The sequence below is a fragment of the Triturus cristatus genome, chromosome 9, assembly GCF_964204655.1.
Source record: "Triturus cristatus chromosome 9, aTriCri1.1, whole genome shotgun sequence".
Lineage (NCBI taxonomy): Eukaryota > Metazoa > Chordata > Amphibia > Caudata > Salamandridae > Triturus > Triturus cristatus.
In genome coordinates this window covers 767,553,302-767,575,530 of record NC_140592.1, presented here as the reverse complement: position 1 = coordinate 767,575,530, position 22,229 = coordinate 767,553,302, and the positions used below count along the sequence as shown (strand labels likewise).

Below are 22,229 nucleotides of genomic sequence, written 5' to 3'. Positions count from 1 at the left end.
GCAACCTTTCAGCGGTGTACCTAGCATATGAATGATATTACGTCAGCCTTTCTGGCCTATCAGATCTGCGCTAGCCATTTGATTAACGGTACTCGGGCCAGATGCTCTGTAACAGGTGCCAGTCACACATGACTGACTGTCCCCAATGTAATTAATGACTTGTACCGAAGTGCATATACATGTGACTGACTCTCCCCAGCCGTACGGTCTTGTAACAGTCACATTTGACATGTTATTGACTCTGCCCCGGCCGTTTGGCTTTTCAGAGGCACTGACTGGTCTGTCAGGAGTCACCCAACCCTCCCAGAGGTCAGTTTTCCATCCATCACTAGTTGCACCACGAGCCCTAGTCTGATACTTTGCGTGCAATTTCATCAATGATCTAAATTAACAAAAGGTTTCAGCAATTTTTGAAACAACATAAAGTGGGAACTTGGTTTACATTGTTGGTTTCATGATGGTAAATCTGTCTATTTTCTCTGCACACAAAATTAATGATTGAACGTTTAAAGAGATCTTGCACGACCGATCACAACTCCCTCGTATGAGAACACATTTCAGGTATAGCTTCATGGTACATCGGTGCCATACCTTGACATTACTTAAAGGTAAAGAAGCAAATTGTAAAATCAAGAAAGGTAAGGTGGTAAACCTTCAAAGTTACTGCACTACAGTAAGGCCATAACGGCTAAAAGTCTATGGTGAGATGGCATGGTGCATTAGATCTTCCTTAAAACCCAGAATTTGGTCCAGGTACCAGGGGAGGATGTTGCAAAAAGGTATTTTGCCAAGGCATCAGAGGTCCTTGCACAAACCTTGCACTACCTACTTATCACAGCTTTCCCCGACTAGCACATAGTCCGGTATAAATCTCCCTGCTGCATTTTGCACTGTCTGTATACGTTTTTGCTTGGTAAGCAGGGAACCCTTCACGTAGAGCCGTTTCCAGTTCCAGACCTTAAAAGGTAACACTATTTTGGCTTGTTGGATTTACAGGGATACGTTCTTCACATAGAGTTCTCAAACATGTTTTTTTTCCACAGCCTGCTTTTCCTGTTGTTAGCTGGCTCAGAGTGGTTGAACATAGGCTTTTTCAGAGTCATCAGAAGCCTGACTAAATCTAAAATTTTGAGAATCAATCTGTACCTCTGTTTTGCTGACTTGACTCCCTCAAACCTTCAGACCAGATCAACTCTTTTCTTGCAGCGTTCCCTAGCCATACACCTGGACAAGCATGGAGACATAAAGATACTCTTATGTATTGGCACATTCCGATATTATGGCAAGACAAGAGGCTAGCATTATGCATAAACATTTAGAAACTGCTTCTAAATCTGCTAATGCAGAGGTTTGAAAGCTGGTTCTGCACATGTAACAGGCGTCATATTGTTGCAGGGATTCTGCTTATACACAGAACTATGCGTAGAACCCCAGGACCTCAGTGAATTGTGGTGTACCAGAAACTCACCTCAGAACCCAGAACCCAGTATCCGGCTAGCATAAGTGTCCCATTCGTTATCCGAGATTTGGCTCGGCGATCCCAATGAAAAGACAACCCAGAACAAGCTACTCAGTGTACTCTCAGGAATGGTGGGAATCGGAAATACCTGTTCGTATATTATTCTCACATCAGTCCACAACAAGAATCAAATGAGACACGGTGAAAATAAAGAGTTTATTTTTATAGACCACGTGTCCTAAGATGCAGTACTTTGGCTAATACAAGCAGACAAATGATTATAATTAAAACCATCAGCATCGTTACAATACCATAGAATATAAAAGGAGTGAGCATGTTATAAATGACAGTGGATACTACCACCTTCCCTTTACTAAGAAGCTAATATTATTATTATGCTAATAGAAGGTCTCTTAGGCTTGAAGGGGGGACCCCATACCTCAAAGATCAGCTTAGTGAAATCACATCACAGGAGCATCAGGAGTCTTCTCGCAGGAAGGCTCGTCTTCGGTCTGACTACTAAACATGAGGGCTGCAATATTAAAAGCACCAACTTTCAGGTATTCGCAGCTGGCTTTATGTTATGGCTAAAATAGTGAGTCGATCAACCCAGAGTGGAAAACATGCATTGTCCAACGACCCAGACTGTTCTTGTTACACCGTGTACAGCCCAAGGTCGCTGCGCAGAGCTCCGGATGGTAACAACAGATTGCTCTCGTGTGAGGCAAAGCGCGAGTCAGCAGTGTGTTTAAACAATAACATGTAGACGCAGTGTCGTGTGCAAAAGCAGCAAGATGGCTCTCTAACATCTAACGCGGTTATGCTAACTTAACAATGTATGTACGTATTAAGGGAGTCCTTACTACATGCCCCCTTGATCGAAGCACTAACCAGCAGGGAAGAAATGAGAGAACGCAGAGTTCAAATTCGACAGAGCAGAACAAGGCGTATGTAAATTGAAATCAAATTTCGTTTTAGAGAAAGTTTGAAAGTTAAAAAAAAAAAAAAAATGAAAAATGCTGCCTTAGCCAGCAATCCAAAGTCACAGGTAATGTTCAAGACATGGTAGAAAAAAGATAGTGGATGACAGTTCACTCAATCCATGAACGTGTATGCAGCATACGTAGCAACAGCTTCCAGCAGAAAATCGTTGGCACGGCCACTAAAGGTTTCAGCCATCCAGTTAATCAAAGAAAAGGAACATACATGTTCTTCAATTAGCGGAGCCTCTAGCACCATCAGAGGGCAACCAGCGTGTACTTCCAAATAACTCATATCCAAGAAGTCATATGCCGCCCTTGCGATGTCCCAATTACCCAGGATTCCATGCGCCGCACCACAGGCCATAATCCGAACACCAGAACAGGCGAACTCGTGAGACACTAAGGGCCTCATCAGTCGATCATAATTCGGGTCCGGAGACACCGTGTTGGTTAAGCACAAATCCAGAGGCCATTCAAAGGGACAATCTAGGCAGTGAAAGACAGGTTGCACGCAGGTGAAGTAGGAATACCGGAAGGATAATCCATATGCCAGGCTCAAAGTCGCCAATGGCAGGACACCATAAAATTCAAGCATCCTGTCACGAAGAAGATGCAGACGGTGCAGGTTGTCGTGAGGCACAGAAAGTGCAGCCATTCCGTAGTATGAAATAAAAGTAGCACACCTGCCACCAGCTCCAGAATCAGCGGAACACCTCCAAAGACGCTCGAGAAAATAGAATGAAAAAATGCCGGAATCACACCAAAAATAGTTTGGAAGGAGGTCACGAGGTCTGAGCCCACAAGTTTAAAAAAATGAGCCAGGCCGGTTGTGGACGAGGCATTGAAAATTGTTTGGATCAAAGCTCCAAAATGCAGTGGGAGGTCAGTATTCAAAAGCGCCTGTACCTCAGTGCGCGTATTTGCTACGTGAAGGACAAATGTTTCTCGGGAGGAAGTCAATGGCACCTCCTTTTGGGACAATAGAGCTCTTATTCTGCTCATCTTGTTGAACTCTGCTTTCAAGGTCGGAATCGAAGGCCAGATGGAAACATCCAGCCGCCCATGCGGGGGAGGAAATAGAACATTATTGCAGCAGACTACTCTCTGCGATACAGTTACTATGTATGGGATCCCCACTAACATCCCGCAGCAAGCTTCATTATTCAAAATCAAATAACTACCGTTTGCAAGCAGCGTGAAAGATGGTGTAATCACGGGGACTGGGATACCTTTGAGGACGCAGGCCAAATTCGGGGCGTGTACATTGCAAGCACCGTGCAACTGAATGTGCCTACATACTACAGAACGATCAGGTGTCGTGGTACATTCCTCACCTTTCAGATAAACCTCAGTACCGTCCCTTGTACATCTATACGTAAAAGGGAGGGACCAAACCTCATGTATGAAAGCGGTACCCAGCTGTTCATATCTACCCAGAGCATAGTGTTTCATACAAGACGTAAACTTAAAAAGTGCAAACGGGAGAGTGATCAACCCATGTACTAACCACACGGCCGAATTCAATTCCGCCACAGAGAAAGGTAACGGCCCTAACTTTTCAATGTGTAACAATGAATATGTAGCATCTTTCATGGACATGAACTGCTGCTTCACAGTAAGGTTAAAGGGAAGGAATAATGATGTCGTATTCAGATAGTCCCAGGGGACCTTTCCTGCCTTTAAAGTTTATAAAGTCCACGCAAACTGCATAACAGAACGCAACTGGTTTTGACCATGGTACAATACAGACATATCATCATGTACAATATCAACAATTGAAGAAACAATATTGTGTAATGTATAAATTCTAGAAGAAAGAGTGTTAATGCTGTTATCAATAACTGCCAATACCTTTTCCATATTGGCTTGATCAATAGCTCTCAACCTGGAAGCTGCCTCAATTTGCGACAATTTCCATACTTCGTTGTAAATAGCATACGCCCACCTTTTTGTTCTGCCACCCACAGGACCTTTAACAAAATCATTCAAATCTATTTTGTCATGTAATCTTGATAAATGAACTTTGACAGATGCCAAGGTGGAATGTCGCAGCCAGGACTGACACAATTTCCCTACAGAGTAGGTAGTTACTGTATGAGATGACTCAAACCGAGGGTCTACGCGTTGTTGAGTATACCCAGGTTTCAGACCTAGAAAACAACGTTGACAGGCATCGGTACTGCTCTGCCAAAGCAACCATCCTTCACTACTAAATTTCGAAAAATTGAAGGATGTATTAGAAACCAATGACTGCAAAGCAGGAAGGGACAGATCTGTGTGGTTATTCCAATTGGGGTAAGCGCCCAGATCCGGCACAGAAGGGGAATTTAGTTTTTTAGAAGTGGCCAATCCGAAACAGGTGGTTTGGAAGATGGTTGAATTCAATAACAACATATGATTTGGTACGAGACAGGCACGATGTAAAGCCTCAGTTCCCTGAACCTGCCACGGTTTGGAACCCCAAACCGATTTAAGATCAATAGTAGCCTTCCATAGATCATAACCTTTGATTGACAACTCATCCATAAAGGACTTAGAATAAAGTAATTTGGTGTGTGTCAGTCTAACCTTCGAGGCAGACTCAGGCATAACTTTAAAATAAAAGGATGCCGGGTCGGAAACACCGAAATCAGTAAAATAAGTATACTTATCAACTAATGTAGGTGAACTGCCGAAAGAGGGGGTGGGACAGTGCTCCCATTGGGTAAAATTTACAAAATTTCTAAATGTATTCGCTTTATGCAGGAAGTGATTGCCATAATGCTGATAACAATACTGTTCCGCATAGTTAGCTGCATTTTCATATAAATCTTCAGCATCAAAAGCCGCATAATATTTCAAATCTGAAAACAGTGCTTCAATGGCGTGAACATCCCAATCATCAGAACGTATGTTCTGCTTAACCACATCACCCATAGAAACACGAAACACATTAGGTACATTGATGACCTCTGTAGGCCCATGAATTTGGAATTTAACAGCATCCCAAGCGATTCCATCCAAAACGGGCCAGGCAGTAATATTCACAAAAGTCTGGTCCCTTTTCATGATGTGGGACGAGGAGTGAGGGGCCAAAGTTCCATTGATAAGTCTAATCGTTGATCTCTCTTTGAGATAATGACCATCCACCAGACGGAAAAACACTATTACAAATCCAATAGACATAAACAAAAAAATACTGAAAAGCAACAGCCAAATGTATGTCCAAGGGGTAACCAAAAAATGTCTTTTAAACCAGCTCACAAAAACAGCAATGTTCGAAGGTGGAGTGGAGGGCAAAGAGTTAGTGGCAAAGGAGAAACGGGACTGGTCAACCGCCGTGGATTGTAACACAGGCGAGTGACCATTCGTAGGATAAGCATACTCAGTCTCGTCGGGCAGACCACCAGCCGGTGGTATTAACAAGGGATCAGTAACTGACTGCATCTCGATGGCAACATCAGACAAGGTGTTAGAAGCAGGAACCAACATTGAATTTCTTTGCATCGTCTGGCATGAAATCGCAGGAGTCAGACTAAGAAGTATCGGCCACTCGCTGAAGTTTGACATTGTCAATAGAGATGTACCTGTTTTCTTTTCGACCAGGAAGTGGAGGTAAAATGACTGTTCTTGTACCCTGCACTCCAAGCACTGGAACTGGTGCACGATAAGAGGGGCCGAACTCCTTCTTGTTCTCCACCTTCTCACGGACCAGGTCTCCAACTCGGGGTAGCCAGCCGACTACCGGAATCTGAACCTCAGCTTCAGACGTGGAGGGCAAGTGTTCCTTCGAAAGAGTGTCTCTGGCTTCTTGTAGGGTCTGCAAAACAGCACAGTGATCATCTACGTCAAAGGGTGCGGTCGACGCCGCCATGTCTAGACCATCAAGGTCTGGAACAAACATTCTGATTCCGAAGAGCATCATGTACGGGGTCCGCCCACCCAGAGACCTTCTAGGGAGATTATTAAGTGCACGTTGAACGTTATACAAATGGGCCAGCTAGTTCCGGCCTGTGCCTAAAACACGTGCTGTCAAAGATTGCTTTAAGTCACGGTTCATTCGCTCCACCACACTATTACCCTCAGGTCGGTAGGGGGACGAAAATTTGACTTGGACCCCCAAATTTCTCATAGCCTCCTTGTAAGCCTTAGAGGCGAACGCAGGGCCCTGATCAGAATGGAAGGTACCACACGCAAAAGTTCCCACAAAGACACGCAAATCCCTGATGACAGTCCGCGAGTCAGCACTCCTTTGTGGCCATACCCACAGAAAACGTGTGCACGAATCCACTGCAACCAAGATATACTTGTACGCAGTATCAGAAGAAAAAGGACCGCAGTGATCTAAATAAACACAACCAAATGGCTTATTAGATATGTACAACTGTGTTTGTGGTGGGCGCGCAACAGTAGAAGGTTTAATCTGTTGGCAAATGTCACAATCAAGAACATAAGCGCGCGCTTGTTTATATAAACCAAACCACCAGTAACGTTGTTGTAACAGAGATATAGTAGCGGACACACCGGCGTGGGCTGACGCCAACCCCTCGTGCGCTGCTAGTATCAGAGCTGGTCTGCAGTCCGCGTTGGGAATAATTCTGTCACCAACGTCGTTAATCCTCACTAACGGGACGTTATCAGGACTTAAGTGATGAAAATAACGAGAAGGAAAACCCTTCGGGTAAACACTTCCCTTCTCTGTAGCAGCAATAGCTGCCAAGATGTCATCATCAATCTTACTTTTGGATCTTGTAACCGCTGCCACTAAGTATGTAGCTACTGCGGTTTTTGCTGCCTCGTCAGCCAAGCTGTTACCGACAGCATGGACACCAAATCTTTGATGACCAAGAGTGTGAATAACATTCACGAGAGGGAGACGGTCTTTAAAGTCTGCCACTCGAACCCAAAGCAGTTTATGCTTAATTGTGCTACCTTTGGTATCTCGATAATCGTTTTGAGACCAGAAGTGTAAGTTGTCATTGTAGGACTGGACACAATAAAAGGAGTCACTTACTATAAGAGTCGTGACTCGGGGATCAGCAAACTCCAGTGCAAGCACCAGAGCCCGAAGCTCCGCCAATTGCGCGGTACAATCACCCAATGACTGCGTATGCACTGCATCAGATTGGAATTCACCATTTACGAATGTACCTACTACAATTGCGCAAGCCGCAGAATAGGCGTGCTTTGATCCAATCGCGGGCTGCGCCGAGCCGTCAGTGTATATGACACAATGGTATTCTTCGAGCGGGCGCAAAGACAGAGGAGCTGGATGAACGAACTCATACTGCAAGTACTCCTGAGTCTGTAATGAGGCGTCAAAGATATAAGTGACATCTGGAGATGTCAGAGTTGTGGCCCATTGTATCCACCGTGGATGCAAAGCTTTAGAATTTGGTACACTTGCTTTAGTCACTGCCTCTAGGGCAGGATACGGTGTTACAACCAGAATCTGTTTTCCATGCGACAGTGCGCGTTCCTTAAGGATCGCCATCTGTACTGAGGTCAAAACTTTCTCGACCGTGGAAAAACGTAATTCAGCAGAGGTGTACAAGTGTGATTTATACGCAATGGGGACTGTATCGCCCTCATTGAACGTCAAATACGTGAAACCCACGGCGCCTGGTACTATTCTTATTACCAGGTTAGTGCGGTTATCACGCGTCAGCAAGTATTGCGAAGCAAGAAGATCAGCCTGCAAAGACTGTAGAATAGCAGAGTGTTCTAGCTGCCAGCTAGACTTCGAAAAGGAAGGTTGTACCAAGGCATAAAGCGGCTTGATACGCTGGGCATAATCAGGAATATACGTACGTCCGAAATTCAGAAAGCCCAGGAGAGATTGTAATTTTTTCAGTGTTGTAGGAGCGCGCAAGCATGCGCACTTCTCCAGAAAGTGAGGAGCTAATCCCTTACCCTCATTGTTGAGCTCGTAGCCCAAAAACAACACTGTATATTCCGCGATGTGAGACTTCGCAAAATTAAATTTGTAGCCATAGTCCGCAAAACTCACAATAATATTGTCGACTCGAGACAGATGTCGCATCAGCTCATCATCCGTGAGATAGATATCGTCAACATAGGAGTATGCGTCGGGGTCTATTCTCTCTAAGAGAGAGACCACGCGAGCGGAAAAGACGCCAGGGCTGTTTTTGTAGCCCATGGCTAATCTCGTAAACTGTTTCTGTTTGCCGCCCGAAGTAAACGCCGTCCACTGGCTACTCAGTGTGGACAGGTTGTGGCTAAAAAAGCCGTTGGAAATGTCAAGTGTCGTTTTAAATCTTTTACGCACGAGACTGTCGACAAGAGCCGAGCTGTGTGTATTTTGTACCGCGCAGGTCCGGCAATGAGAATTTAGGTGCCGGTAATCCAAAACTAAACGGTACGAGCCGTCAGGCTTCGTTACAGTGAATAAAGGGTTATTCATAGGGGACATACAAGTTTCAATAACACCCTGATATTCCAATTGGTCAAGGATTGCAGCGACGTGCGGTCTAGCTTCACGACGCATGGGATATTGGGGTTGAGGCTGGGGCATAGACCGCAATGGAATCTCATGGCAGGGGGACAACCGGTCCCATCCCACCTGAGTACGATACACCGCCGGCGCAAGCGCCAGCGCCCACTCCTCAGCGTACACTTCAGCCTGGTCCTTAGGCACCGTGTGCGCAAAGGACGGGAGGATTACCTCCTCCCCTCTAGGAGCTTCTAAAATGAAAGCTGGGGGCCAATCTGCCTCCGCTAGGAGGATATCATAGGTGGTAGTCAGATTATCCCAAAAAATCCCCTTTATTGTACGTTGTATGTCACCCTCAATTAGTAAGACTATTTCATAAAGTCTGTCAGGGGGAGCCACTCTGGTGTCAGCTGTTTCAACAGTAACCATTATATCAGTTGCTGTCGCCGCCAGAAATGGACGCAGAGCTTGACGGACTATGGTAATTTCCGCCGCGCTGTCCAGTAGCGTCAGCGCCCATGTCCGGTTCCGAAGCTGTGTCCGCACTATCTGAGGCATACCTTGCCGTCAGAGCAGCCACTTTCTTCTTCTGAAACGGGGGTCTTTGTCGTGCAAATTCGTCCTGCTTGCCTTTACCCTCAGTCTGTCGGGGCTGGTCACGTGTTTGTGGAGCACCCCGACCTTTGCCACCGCCTCCGCCACCGGACTGTGAAGCCGATGTTTCCTGTGAAGAACGAGGAGAACGTTGTTCAGAAACCTGAAATCTATCAGGAGACTTAATAGTAGCACGATCACGCAGATCATAAGTGCGTTCACTACCTGACTGAACGGGAGAGGCAGGCCGAGAGCCCTGTTTCTGCTGCTGCTTTCCCTGTTGTTTCGACCGCCAATTCTGTTTCTGAAAGTTTGGACGGTCATCCTTACCAGAGGCTTCCGCCTTACCCTGCTGCTTAATATCGGGAGTTTTGATCACAGGCTTAACTCCTAAAGAGCTACGACCCAAATCCCTGTATGCAGACGAGATTATTTTTGCAAATTCCCGCGGCTTATCCTCATCAGCAACTTTCTTCAGTTCATTACGAACTTGGAACTGCATAGCATCACCCTTAAGGTTACCCATTATCATGGTAGCCACCAGGTCAAACTGTCCGAGGAGCCGCATTCCTAATTCTATCGCAGACTCCGCACCGTGGTTCTCTTGAACACGTTTAATAACGGAGGGCAGCATCAACATAGACGGAGTGCCAAAGCACTGCGCGTACGTCGCTGCAAAGACCTTGCCCCAGTTTACACAATCATCAATGTAGGGGACCAAGTCTTTAGGCAAACTAATGGTAAGGATCCTGTGTTTCTCCACAGGAGACGTATTTGGGTATACCGCTTCTATTTGGTCAAATTTTTCAGCAAGCCAAAAGGGGAAATCATCCCTAGTTTGGGGGCGCTTGCCCATAACAGAATTAACCATAACAGGACTAATGACTACCGCGTGGCGGTCAGTAGGTTGTCCCGCAACAGCAGGTGCCCCCGCCTGCATATTGCGCGAAACGTACTGCACCAACGCCCTATATACTGTAATAAGGGCAGTGTGCAGTACACGCAACTCAGCCACCGTCACCGTGAGGTAACGGGGATGAGGCGTAAATCCGGCTAGTACCGGCCAAGTGGCCCCTGCAATTGATAAAGGGCCCATTCTCGGCGGTATAACCACATGGGGAAGGGCGCCATTAAACCAAATAAGATGCTGCCAAGCAGATATTGGTATTTCCTGTGTCCTATACGGTGTATAGTTCGCTGGCACGGCAGTGGCAGTGTAAGAATGAAAGGTATTATCATCCTCACTCACCGCCGGAATCGTCACCCAAGAGTAGAACAACTCATAGGGATGAGCCGCATCGGCTCCTACCACAAAGATGACGTTCATACCAGTGTCCGGCACCCCATACTGCGTCAAATGACGTTTCAGAGCTGCACGGCTATGCGCCGCAATATCTACCGCCATAAGGACAAGCTACACTTGAAGCATTCAGTAGCACAAGGGTTCAATAACCTTTTTAATGATCAAGCTTGAAGAAACCTATATCAACAGAAATAGGTAGGTTTAAATCCGTCAGACTTGTTATCCGGAAACAAGAATGAGGGTGCCGTGGACTAATATAAGCACTACTAAGGCGTTTCAACTTATAGACCAAACGTTAGGTGCGCCATGTTGCAGGGATTCTGCTTATACACAGAACTATGCGTAGAATCCCAGGACCTCAGTGAATTGTGGTGTACCAGAAACTCACCTCAGAACCCAGAACCCAGTATCCGGCTAGCATAAGTGTCCCATTCGTTATCCGAGATTTGGCTCGGCGATCCCAATGAAAAGACAACCCAGAACAAGCTACTCCGTGTACTCTCAGGAATGGTGGGAATCGGAAATACCTGTTCGTATATTATTCTCACATCAGTCCACAACAAGAATCAAATGAGACACGGTGAAAATAAAAAGAGTTTATTTTTATAGACCACGTGTCCTAAGATGCAGTACTTTGGCTAATACAAGCAGACAAATGATTATAATTAAAACCATCAGCATCGTTACAATACCATAGAATATAAAAGGAGTGATCATGTTATAAATGACAGTGGATACTACCACCTTCCCTTTACTAAGAAGCTAATATTATTATTATGCTAATAGAAGGTCTCTTAGGCTTGAAGGGGGGACCCCATACCTCAAAGATCAGCTTAGTGAAATCACATCACAGGAGCATCAGGAGTCTTCTCGCAGGAAGGCTCCTCTTCGGTCTGACTACTAAACATGAGGGCTGCAATATTAAAAGCACCAACTTTCAGGTATTCGCAGCTGGCTTTATGTTATGGCTAAAATAGTGAGTCGATCAACCCAGAGTGGAAAACATGCATTGTCCAACGACCCAGACTGTTCTTGTTACACCGTGTACAGACCAAGGTCGCTGCGCAGAGCTCCGGATGGTAACAACAGATTGCTCTCGTGTGAGGCAAAGCGCGAGTCAGCAGTGTGTTTAAACAATAACATGTAGACGCAGTGTCGTGTGCAAAAGCAGCAAGATGGCTCTCTAACATCTAACGCGGTTATGCTAACTTAACAATGTATGTACGTATTAAGGGAGTCCTTACTACAATATGTGCTCTATAGCCCTTTTCCTCAGCTGAAGGGAGTGGATGAGAACCTGCATCTCCTTTGCTAAGGAATCCTCTAGTCCTGATTCTTATGGGTGTTCTATGGATTATTTGTATGAATATTTGCTCCCTCCTTACTTCCCAGATACCTTATGCCTCAATGCTCCTGGTAAACCATGCACTTCATGAAGTCGGCTGTTTCCGGCAGCTGACATGCATAAACCCGGCAACTTGTGCCTGTGGATGAGTCATCCAGTGTATACCTCCCCTCTTTCTTGGACAAAGAAGAAAGCATACATCTGGGTGCTTCACACAGAAACGTGCAGAGCAAACCAATTATTGTGCTGAGAAGTAGTGGTCTGTGAAGTAGTGGTCATCACAGCAGTCTGTTGAACGCTGCTAAACATGAAGCTGCTCTTGGTCCTCCTTCCAGTGACATTAGAATGAAAGAGATATAGGTTTACTGCAAGCTGTCAATCAAATACTGAGGCTAAAAGCAGTCTCGAGTCCAGAGGCCTTGAACTGCTACTGCTTACTGATGTAACCCCAAAAAATGCCTCCTCTCTCTTTAAAAAGGGGTGGATCTGAGATTCCCACCATCTGTGGTGTAAATTCCCAGCTGCCTGCAATGAGAACTCCGTAAGACCACTTCATAGGTGCACAAAGGCCTTTGACAAGTGGATCCTCCTTTCTGGAATTATGGACACAAATTACTCACTAGTCCAGTTTCCTCACATTTCCAATGTATTGGAAGCTCGCACCACTCTGTGATGGGACTGGAATTGCTTTTACCTTAAGTCTGAATATCAATTTTAAGATGGTCATGCCACATATTCGACGCCTCGTCAGAGGTAGTAAGCACTATATAAATGCAATTATAATACATATTGTAAATATAAACCTCAGATAATAAATTGGAATTTTCTTTAACGTAAAAATATTTGGAAAAGCTATGGCTTTATGGTTGTTTTATTTAATGTATTCCACTTTTCATAATTACGTCTTTCTGACGCTCAGTGGCTGACTGATTCCTTGAATATCTTACATCTTTCTGACGCTTAGTGACTAACCGATTCCTTGAGTAACTTACCCACCTTTAAGCACTTTCAACACTGTTTTCAGATTTCTCCCTTGAGATGTTCACCAAAGAATTCATAAACAGTCCATTCGCACTTGATGTCATCATCTTGCTTTCATGCCGCACCCTAGGTCTTGTTAGGTAAACAGCAACACTATTACATCCACTGGATATCATGCTAGTCTGCAACTCTTTCATACATTCCCTATCTTGGGAGAGGCCAGAAAAACACGTGTTGTTATTGCATAGCAGGTCACGTCTTTTAACTCACTAGTCGGACTGTATGCTTTTCGTAATCTTGTTTGCAAAATTTCATTAACCTTTTTCAAAGTTATGAATTTAGTGCACAAAGGTGTTTGTCAGTATGTGGCATGACGTTTTTTTTACACGAGAACATACTTTGCATAAAGAAGATACTGGTTGAAGGCTGGTTCGAGCAGTTTATACTGACTATTACGAATATAACCAATATGAGGATAACGCCAGCATATTTAACGACCTCCAGGATGCCAGTGGTCTGGACACTTTGCCAGACCTTGGTCTGTCTTCACCTAGCACTAAGGCTACTGAGGAGTCCTCACCCTTTGCAACAGTGATTCAAAGAACGGCTGAGGTGCTTGACCTAACTTTGCCTTCTAAAGAGGTCAAAACCAACATGCTTACAGAAGTCCTTAACCCAGCACAATCCAGCCTGGAGCCTCTATTCTCCTTTAATGACGCACCGACTGATATTCCAGTGGTCTCCTGGGCCAAACCAGAATCTTGCACCTCAATAGATAAGTGGCAAGTAGGTAAAGACCTGCTCTTGGAGATCCAGACTTTCTTCTGCACTGCCATGCTCCAGAGTGATTGGTGATGGTGATGTCTACCAGCCACCTGAACCCCAATTCTTTTCCAACCACCCCTCTTAACAGAGAATCCAAACGGATGGAGACATTCACAAAACAAACGTTCTCCTCTGCCAGCCTTATCCTACGCTCCGTCAACACAACATGCATCTGGGCATGTGTTATGGGACTGAGTGGCGGACATTTTGCTAGCAGTCCTGGTGGAACTACTGACCTTGCAGAGGTTTACTGTGGGCAGGCAGGATAAATACACCATTAGATCCGATCTGGACACTACAGGCTACCTGGGTAGGGCAGCTGACACCAGCATGGTTCTGAGGCGCCATGCCTGGATGTGCTTCACGGGTTTCTTGTCTGACGTCCAGGCTGTTTAGAGCGAAGGCAGACTGAGCCTTTGCAAGTTTCAAATTGACTAAGGCCACTGCCCTTTCTCTGGGCTTAGGTCCGGCAGTTCCCTCAACAGCAGCGCCCCTTTCAATGTTTTGAGGCTACCAGCAGAAGCCTCCCACTCCTTTCGCGGTCACGACCCAGAAGCAGACAGACAGTCTAGGCTCCCAGGAGCTGTGTACTACTCAAACCCCCACCCCAATCTCCTGCAGATAATTAATTAATTTGTTCTTGGTGACACAGGATGAACCATTAGGAGGTCGAGTCACCTTTCACCACCCTGGATGGAGGAGCATCATGTCAAAACAATGGTTGCTCAAGATTGTAGAACATGGGTGCTCCCTACCTTCATTTCCTTTCCCCAAGCATGCCATCCACGCCTCAATAAGTCCTGGTGGACCACTTACCCCTACTCTGTGGATATGTTCAGACTGCCTATGCCAAGGGAGCAATAGAATGGGTTCTGGCATCAGAGATTGGGACTGGTTGCAACTTCCATTATTTTCTGGTGCCAAAGAAGTTGCGTGCCTTCATCTCATCCTAGACCTTCTCCATCTGAAGTTCTTCCTCCGGAAGGACAAGTTCAAGATGCTAACTGTGGCCCAAGTCCTGTCTATCCTGGATCCAGGAGACTGGATGGTAGCGCAGGACTTTCATGATGCTTACTTTCACATCCCTGTCCTGCAGTCACACAGGCGTTATCTGCTGTTTCAGGTAGCCTCAAACTGTCATAAGCCATCCCCAGGCAACGGCTAATCTGTTAATATCATTGGGTTTTTCCATCAATGTACCAAAATCACACCTGACCCTTTCACAGCAGCTTCGTTCATCGGAGCCATCCTGGTTACATTGATTTTCCAAGCCATTCCTATGCCTCGACTAATCCAGAACATTTGGGATATGATCCAGATGTTGCAACCCTTGACCTGGGTCTCAGTGAGAGTAACTCTGAGGCTTCTGGGCCTCCTGTATCCAGGTGGCACATGCGGGCTCTGCAGTGCGATGTAAAGCTTCATTGGGTTCAGCAACAAGGGGACCTGTGAGAATTCATCCAGGTGTCAAAAGAGACTGCAAAGGACCTGCAGTGCTGGCTTTTCAGCTGCAGTTGGACTGGAGGCAGACCCCTCTCCCTACTCCACCCAAAGCTAACAGTTGTAACAAATGCATCTTTGCTGGACTTGGGATGTCATTTGGGAGGGGTGGAGATCAGAGGGCTCTGGCGGAGGCTTGCCTCCACATCAACTTGTGGGTCCAAAGAAAATAAAATTGTTAACCCCTGTCAGTATGGTTTCAGGTCGGGCTGGGTACAATTGAGCAGTGTCTGAATTTGCATCTTATTTTGGGCAAGTATAACATTGCCAAGGACTCACCACTGTACCTAGCCTTAATGGACCTGTCCACTGCCTTTGACTGTGTTAATTGCACCAAATTATGGTTGCTTATGTTGGACATGGGGGTTGAAGTCTCTCTGGTCAGTTTTATCCATACCCTTCACGTTAAGTTGGCTGCTAGAGTCCTATACAGTTCTTCAGGTGAACTGACTGGTTCTTTTGATCTCTTTTGGGGAGTATGTCAGGGTTGCATTTTGCCCCTGTTATTGTTTTTTATATTAATAATCTGATCCAGCTATTGCCTCTGATGATATTGCGGGGATGGGATGATTTGTGTTCCAGCTTTACTATATGCTTGTGACGCTGTACTTATGGCCCTCACTCCGAATGCTGTTCGTAAACTTGTAGGCTCCTTTGTATCTTTTATGGGTGAACTGGATTTAGTTACCAGCTTCAGTAAGTCCCATATTATGGCTTGTGGTCCAAGCAAGATTAACATCTTGAATTTACCTATTGGTAGTAATATGTTGACTGGGGTTAATGGTTACCTTCACCTAGGAATTTACTTTGATTCTTGGGGTACTTTGCGCAATCAGTTCGGAATGCTTGTTTGAAGATGTCCAAATCTGCTGTAACTATACTAAATTGACTACTATGCTGCCTTTAGTTTTAGTTTATAAAGCTCACTGTGTTCCAGCTGCTTTATATGTGGCCTGAGTTTGGCGTTACTCTAATTTATCATTGCTCCAGTATGAGGAAAGCAGAGTCTGCAGATGACTCCTTTCAGTTCCTCCATCCAGTTCACACTATAGTCTTCATACGGAGCTGTTGTTGCAGTACGTATCAGATTTAGTACGTTTGGCACCTCTGATGGTTTGGGTATCAATTTGGACCTCACAGGAAGCAGGCCTGAATAGGGAGATTATTGAGGACTGCTTAGCCTGTCTAGTGTGGGCTTAGGTTACCGTGGCTAGTTTAAGTGAAGGATTCTTTAAGTAAGATTGGCCTCCCGCAAGCTTTTGTTATACCAGTCTCTTTCTAAGAAAGACAAATGGCGGGTCAAGCTTACCTTTTTGGAGTTTAATCGACCTGAGAGGCCAAGGGATGAATTGGTGAAGACCTCCACTAAGGATTTTGTCTTATTTAGGGGAATTAGTGCCACAGTTCTGTATTTAGATCTTCCTTTAACTCGGTGGGAAGGTCCCTCTTAGCTCTCTTAAGGGCTGGGACAGTTTGGTGACTATTAAGTTTCCCATTTGGGCCCAATATGTTTAGTAGTAACTTGCCGGTTTGCCCGTGTGACAGTGCATCATCCCAGTCCTTATTACATTTTGTTTTTTTTGTATGTTGTTTTCGGTTGTATTTTGACCTATTTTTAAAACATTTTTTTAAAGTATTTCGCTTACAGGCAGTACAAAATTTCATTATTCTATCTGCAACTTTTAGATCAAATTGAATTTTGCTTTAGAGTTCGTTTCTTTTTGAAAGCTGCAGTTAAAGCACGTAAATCTATGGAAGGCTAACTGGCTACTATCTTTGTGATTTAATGTTCTATGTCCAGTCCGTCAGATAACTTCCCATACAGGTTTCTATTTAAATTCTGTTCATGGTGGACCCTTAGAGGTTTTCGATATCAGAATTGTTTGCTGTTGTCATTTTGTGGTGCTGCTATCTATTCCCGTGTATTCCCCACTTTTGAACTGCAGATTATGTAGTCTTCTTACTCCATGGCCTTGGGCTGATGCGAAAGGCCTTGGCGGAAGCAGACTACAATCTGAGTGATGCTTCTTCATAACAACAAAGTGCATCAGGAAATGCAGCAAATGCTGGTGCTTTCAAGCCATCCCTGTTTTTTCAAAAGAGTATTAAGCTATTTTTAACTGAGGAGCGATCCCTCAATTCAGAGCTCCAGCTGAGTCGGGGCAGCAGCAGTAGAGCCACAGTGGCTGACTTGTTCCCTCCTCTGGCGGGAGTGACTCGGTGTCCAGTACAGGCAGACTACAGACAGCCGCAAGGACTGGTGATGGCGGTAAGGTGACTGGGGGTATCCGCACCAGGGGCATCAGCAGGCACTGGAGCGAGTGCTCAGCAAGTAAACCCACCTCCTGCATGACTGGCAGAACAGGTGAGAGAATAACGCTCCACTTGGGACAGCAAGAACCTAACATAAGCCCTGTGTTAAGCTTGAACTCCAGATGACTTACAGAACATCGACAGTTGGGCTACATAGCGAAGACTTAAAGGAAATTTCATAGGGCGGGCAGTAAGACAGAAAAGCTTCAACCAGCCAAGTAAGCTTGTTTGAATGTAAGAATTGTCTGTAGAATGGAAGCGCTTCGAAGAGATATCATACAAATAGAAGGTTGGATCCTTTTTTGCCTAAAAGGAGGGCCTTAAGCATGCAGCCATCTGTGAATAGTGCACAGAACCTTAAATGGGTCTGACATCTTTCAATAGTGCATATAACCTTTAATTAAAGTGTCGCTCTCCTTGCCCGGGAAGCCAACGAAGAGTGGACAACAAGGGTTTAATACGGAAGAATTTCGGGGAACTGCTGTTTAGTTCAGTGTTCCTTGGGTCGACTGCAGAATGTAATTGGGAAGACTCAAATAGAGGACATGTGCATATTATACTCAATGGCAGGCACAGCTGATAACCACTATATAAATTAGGGGAATACAATGCAATCTCGTGGTGAAATCCCACATTTTGCAAAAATCTGATAGGAAGATCAAATCATAGAGGGCCAATACAGATCACTCCAGCAGTTGGACCGGTGTCCTCAACCAACACATCTGTTATAGCATATGGCCCCACAATCGCTGTATGGATTTACGCTTTGTGCTAAGGTTCTATATATTTGCGGTGGCTATTTGGCAAACTGGCGTATCACTTGACTAATGGTTAAAATGTTATTGATTGGATGATTTTTCCCAGCCTTCAGCAGAAACAAGCATTTGCCATGCAATAGCTCTAACATTTACGAGAGTTTTAGCTATTAGCATTGTAAATGACACTGCCTTTTATTTATGTGTTGTTTTTAAAACAGGTAAATAAAGGGCATTGTCATTTACAGTGCCATTAGCTTAAACCCTCAAAAATGCAAGACCTATTGCATTGCAAATGTCAGCGCCCATGCTATTAAAAAAAAACGTTAGGAGAGAGCATGTCGTGCTTGCAACAGCAGGCAGGGCAAAGCTATTTGAGAAAATAGTGCTCGGAGGCTGTAATTAAAGCCTACAGAATAACAACACACGTAAAAGGGGGTGTCGTCATGGGTGGTTACAAAATGAGACAAGGCGGTACTAAGGAGGGACTACTAAGCCTTTTGACCAATGAACAGCCACAGTTTACAGTGGACAATAACACAATCCAATGAAAGATATGGGTGGCGAGCGGGTAAAGCTTGAAGTCCCTACCTGGATACAGCATGCCTCGCAGGGCTTCGCATGCGCAGCCCAGGCTCGACCTAAAAATTGAATAACTGGAGAGGGAAGTGTAGGTTCTTGCCTAGTGAGTGGCATACTTTTCGGTTGACGGTCTCTGCTCCTGCCTTTTCAGAAGCAGCAGGAGCACACAAGCTCTGGCTTGACTCCTACTGGCAAGACCCTATGGAGTGAGCAGGGAAGCCTCGGCACTCTGCTTCCGGCACACAATCTCTGTCACATGAGGACAAACATGCAGGGGATCCTTTCCATTTACTCTCTTAATGAGCCCCAGGTACACCAAGCCACAGAATTGCCATGGGGAATGTGCAGAGCACTTTCTGGCGTTGCACTTGATCCAGGCATGGACTATTCAGCTATTCATCCGTACGAATGTCCATCTATGATTGCACTCACTTATGTATCCATCTATGCACTCACTCATTTATCCAAATTTTGACTTATTTTCACATTCACAGACTCGCCTATCCTTACAGACAGTCGCCAATTGATGAAGAAGAACTTCTGCATATAAAATATCAAGACCTCTTGGCTTTGTCAATGGTTACATTTAATTTCTGTTTTCTAAGAAATCAAAGATGTTTGAAAGAAGAAAGGAATCTGAGTTTTGATTTTCTTAGAAAAGATACATCTATATTGAGGGTGGTGATAAGTGCCACCCATTTGTTCCTGTTTTTTTATACTTGCGAGACCCGTGTTAGAAGTTTTGAGGAAATCTTGAATTATTCGGTAACTGTAGTTACCAGCTGCATTAGGAAGCTCCCCATCATTTCCCCCATACACATTTTAACTGGAAAAAGGCGGCAATAATTATATTGCGGGTAAAAAGTGTAGTAATCGTGGATTATCACGGTAATTCACCATACATAAGTGAAAAAGTGTAATACTGCAGTAATATTGCACCCGGTAATTTCCCTACCACCCACAATAGCTGTAATTCCAGGTGTGATATCACCAATTGGATGTCCTTCAGTACTCACACTAATGACCTAAAAAATCCTTCATATTGGCTAGTAAACATATTTTAACCATCACACGTTTCTACGTCACATACTGAATCCAAGTAATTGAGGCTTCTTGTAATATTGTAATATTTCTGCTTCTGGTCATACTTCTGCTAGTGCCTTGCTACAGTGGAGAGGTTGCATGCTGTAGCTAGTAATTTCAGTGAAAATATTTAACTCAAAAGGGAATCATTTCGTAGGACAACAGACTTTTTATTCGACCAGTTGAAGGGAAAATGTTTTAGAAAAAATTGGACCTTTTACGTGATGGAGAAAAAAATAGTAAAAAATACAGCGTTTCCGTGTACTATGAAAAGTCATGTTTCTTATCATAACGTCATTAAGGTATAATATATAGTTTCATGCACCATATACATTACTCTCTAGTTGTAGAAATCCGTGCCCTTTTTATTTGCGGTTTACTCGCGCAATCAGTCCTAAACACAGAGGCAATTCATAAAACTGAACTGTTGATACTCCGAGAAATGTCCCTGTAGAGAACCGACATTACCCTTCCACACTAGACCTTTATTACACTAACTGAGTTCACGTCGAGGAATGTGCGTTGAGTTTTCCATGCTAAGGAGCAGGATATTAAAAATATGCATTTTATGTTGTAGGCGCGCAGGCAGATTTGGACCGGACGCACATTGAACCCAGCGTGTACCTGACGTCATTGCTATCAGGTAGGTCTTCATCTTTGAGCCCAGACAAGTTATTAACGTGGGCGCCATGTTTACGCGGTAAAGAGGCGGCCCGCTCGGCCTTCCGTGTACTGTGGGCTGCAAAAGCCATAATGTCAAAAGCACAAAATGTCTGTCTTCGTTCAGTGGTGTATAAAATGTTGACTTGAAGGTCCGCAGGTGCTCGATTAAGAACCTAGACTAAAAGTGCTTCGGAATATACCATCTGGAGAGCTTAATTGTTAAGCCAGGGCAGTGTTTAAACTTTGAAGTCCATTTTAAACAAAATAAAGCAGCTGGAATCTGGCAAAAAAAGAAATGCGCGTGTTATCCATTCCTTTCTTATAGACCAAGGACGCCGGGGTTGTTTTCGCAGGTGCATTTCGGATTACTGCTCTCTATGAGCGCTTATTTATTTCTGTTAAATTGTACCTGTGTAAGACAAGAGCATCACCTGAAAGCGTTCTTCCCTTTGTTTTGGGACAAGCTGACAATGATTATAGGAATGTGTTAAAATATGTGTGCCCTGTTTGAAGCAAGCTACTCTTTTCAGGGGGCAGTGGTGACTGCCCTGTTCTCAGCAGTGTCTCGTTTTGTGCAAGCATTTTTGCTTTTGGCCTTGTAAAACACTTGTGGTAAGAGAGTTCTTTCTTTCAAAACATCTCCTCTATTTCCTAGGCAAGCTGACCCATACCCACACTACTATTCATTAGTACCGTAATGCTGCAGTCACATATGGGGGTGGGGAGGGGAGTGTATCCCTAAATTTAAACCTGACCACAATGTCTATGGAAATAAATGCTGTAAACGTGTAGTAAATAGTGCATTTACACCAGATATCCTGGAGAACATTTACTAGAATCCCTTTCAGAGTGCCAGGGGGCATGCAGGGGCTATTGGACCCAACCGTGGTGGTTGAGGCTTTTTACTCCTGATCTTCCAAGGCCCGACCTACTATGGATCTTGAGCAACTGGGATAAGTACCCCTTCTGCACATGACTCTCAGCTGTAGCTGTGGACGAGCAGTCAAAGGCTCCCTCTTGGGAGGGGGAGGTGAGTGAACACAACTCATAACTTAAATTACACACAGTACTGACAATAAATCAATGTCCAGTCAAATACTTTTTTTTGTAAGAAAAAGAAGTATTTTATTTCTAAGTCTACACATGCATTTATGAGCAATAACACAATCCTCTTCAGGTTAGGGCACTAGTCATCAGTAAAATCCCAGTCCCGCCCTCTCTCTTACAACGTGGTTGGGGTCAATCCCAATTCAGTTGTGGCCTTATCCAGGGAATGCCAACCAGTAGGTCGTACACAAGAGTTCCTTTTTGTTGACTCTTTAGGGTGTAGTCAAAAGTGTTTATGGTGCCACAGCACTGTTAGAAGCAGGTCTCCCGGGGCCCCAAAGACTGACTTCCATTCTTAACCTC

General features: G+C 44.7%; 1 protein-coding gene across 5 annotated transcripts in view; it reads left to right on the top strand.

Annotated features, from left to right (window-relative positions):
* KIAA0586 (KIAA0586 ortholog) overlaps positions 1–22,229 on the top strand; it is a 622,715-nt gene that overhangs the window by 570,165 nt on the left and 30,321 nt on the right. For all 5 annotated transcript variants that reach the window (XM_085626122.1, XM_085626120.1, XM_085626123.1 and 2 more), the window contains exon 30: positions 20,734–20,799. In XM_085626122.1, coding sequence (XP_085482248.1) covers positions 20,734–20,799 — 66 coding nt within the window. The remainder of the gene's footprint in view (positions 1–20,733; positions 20,800–22,229) is intronic.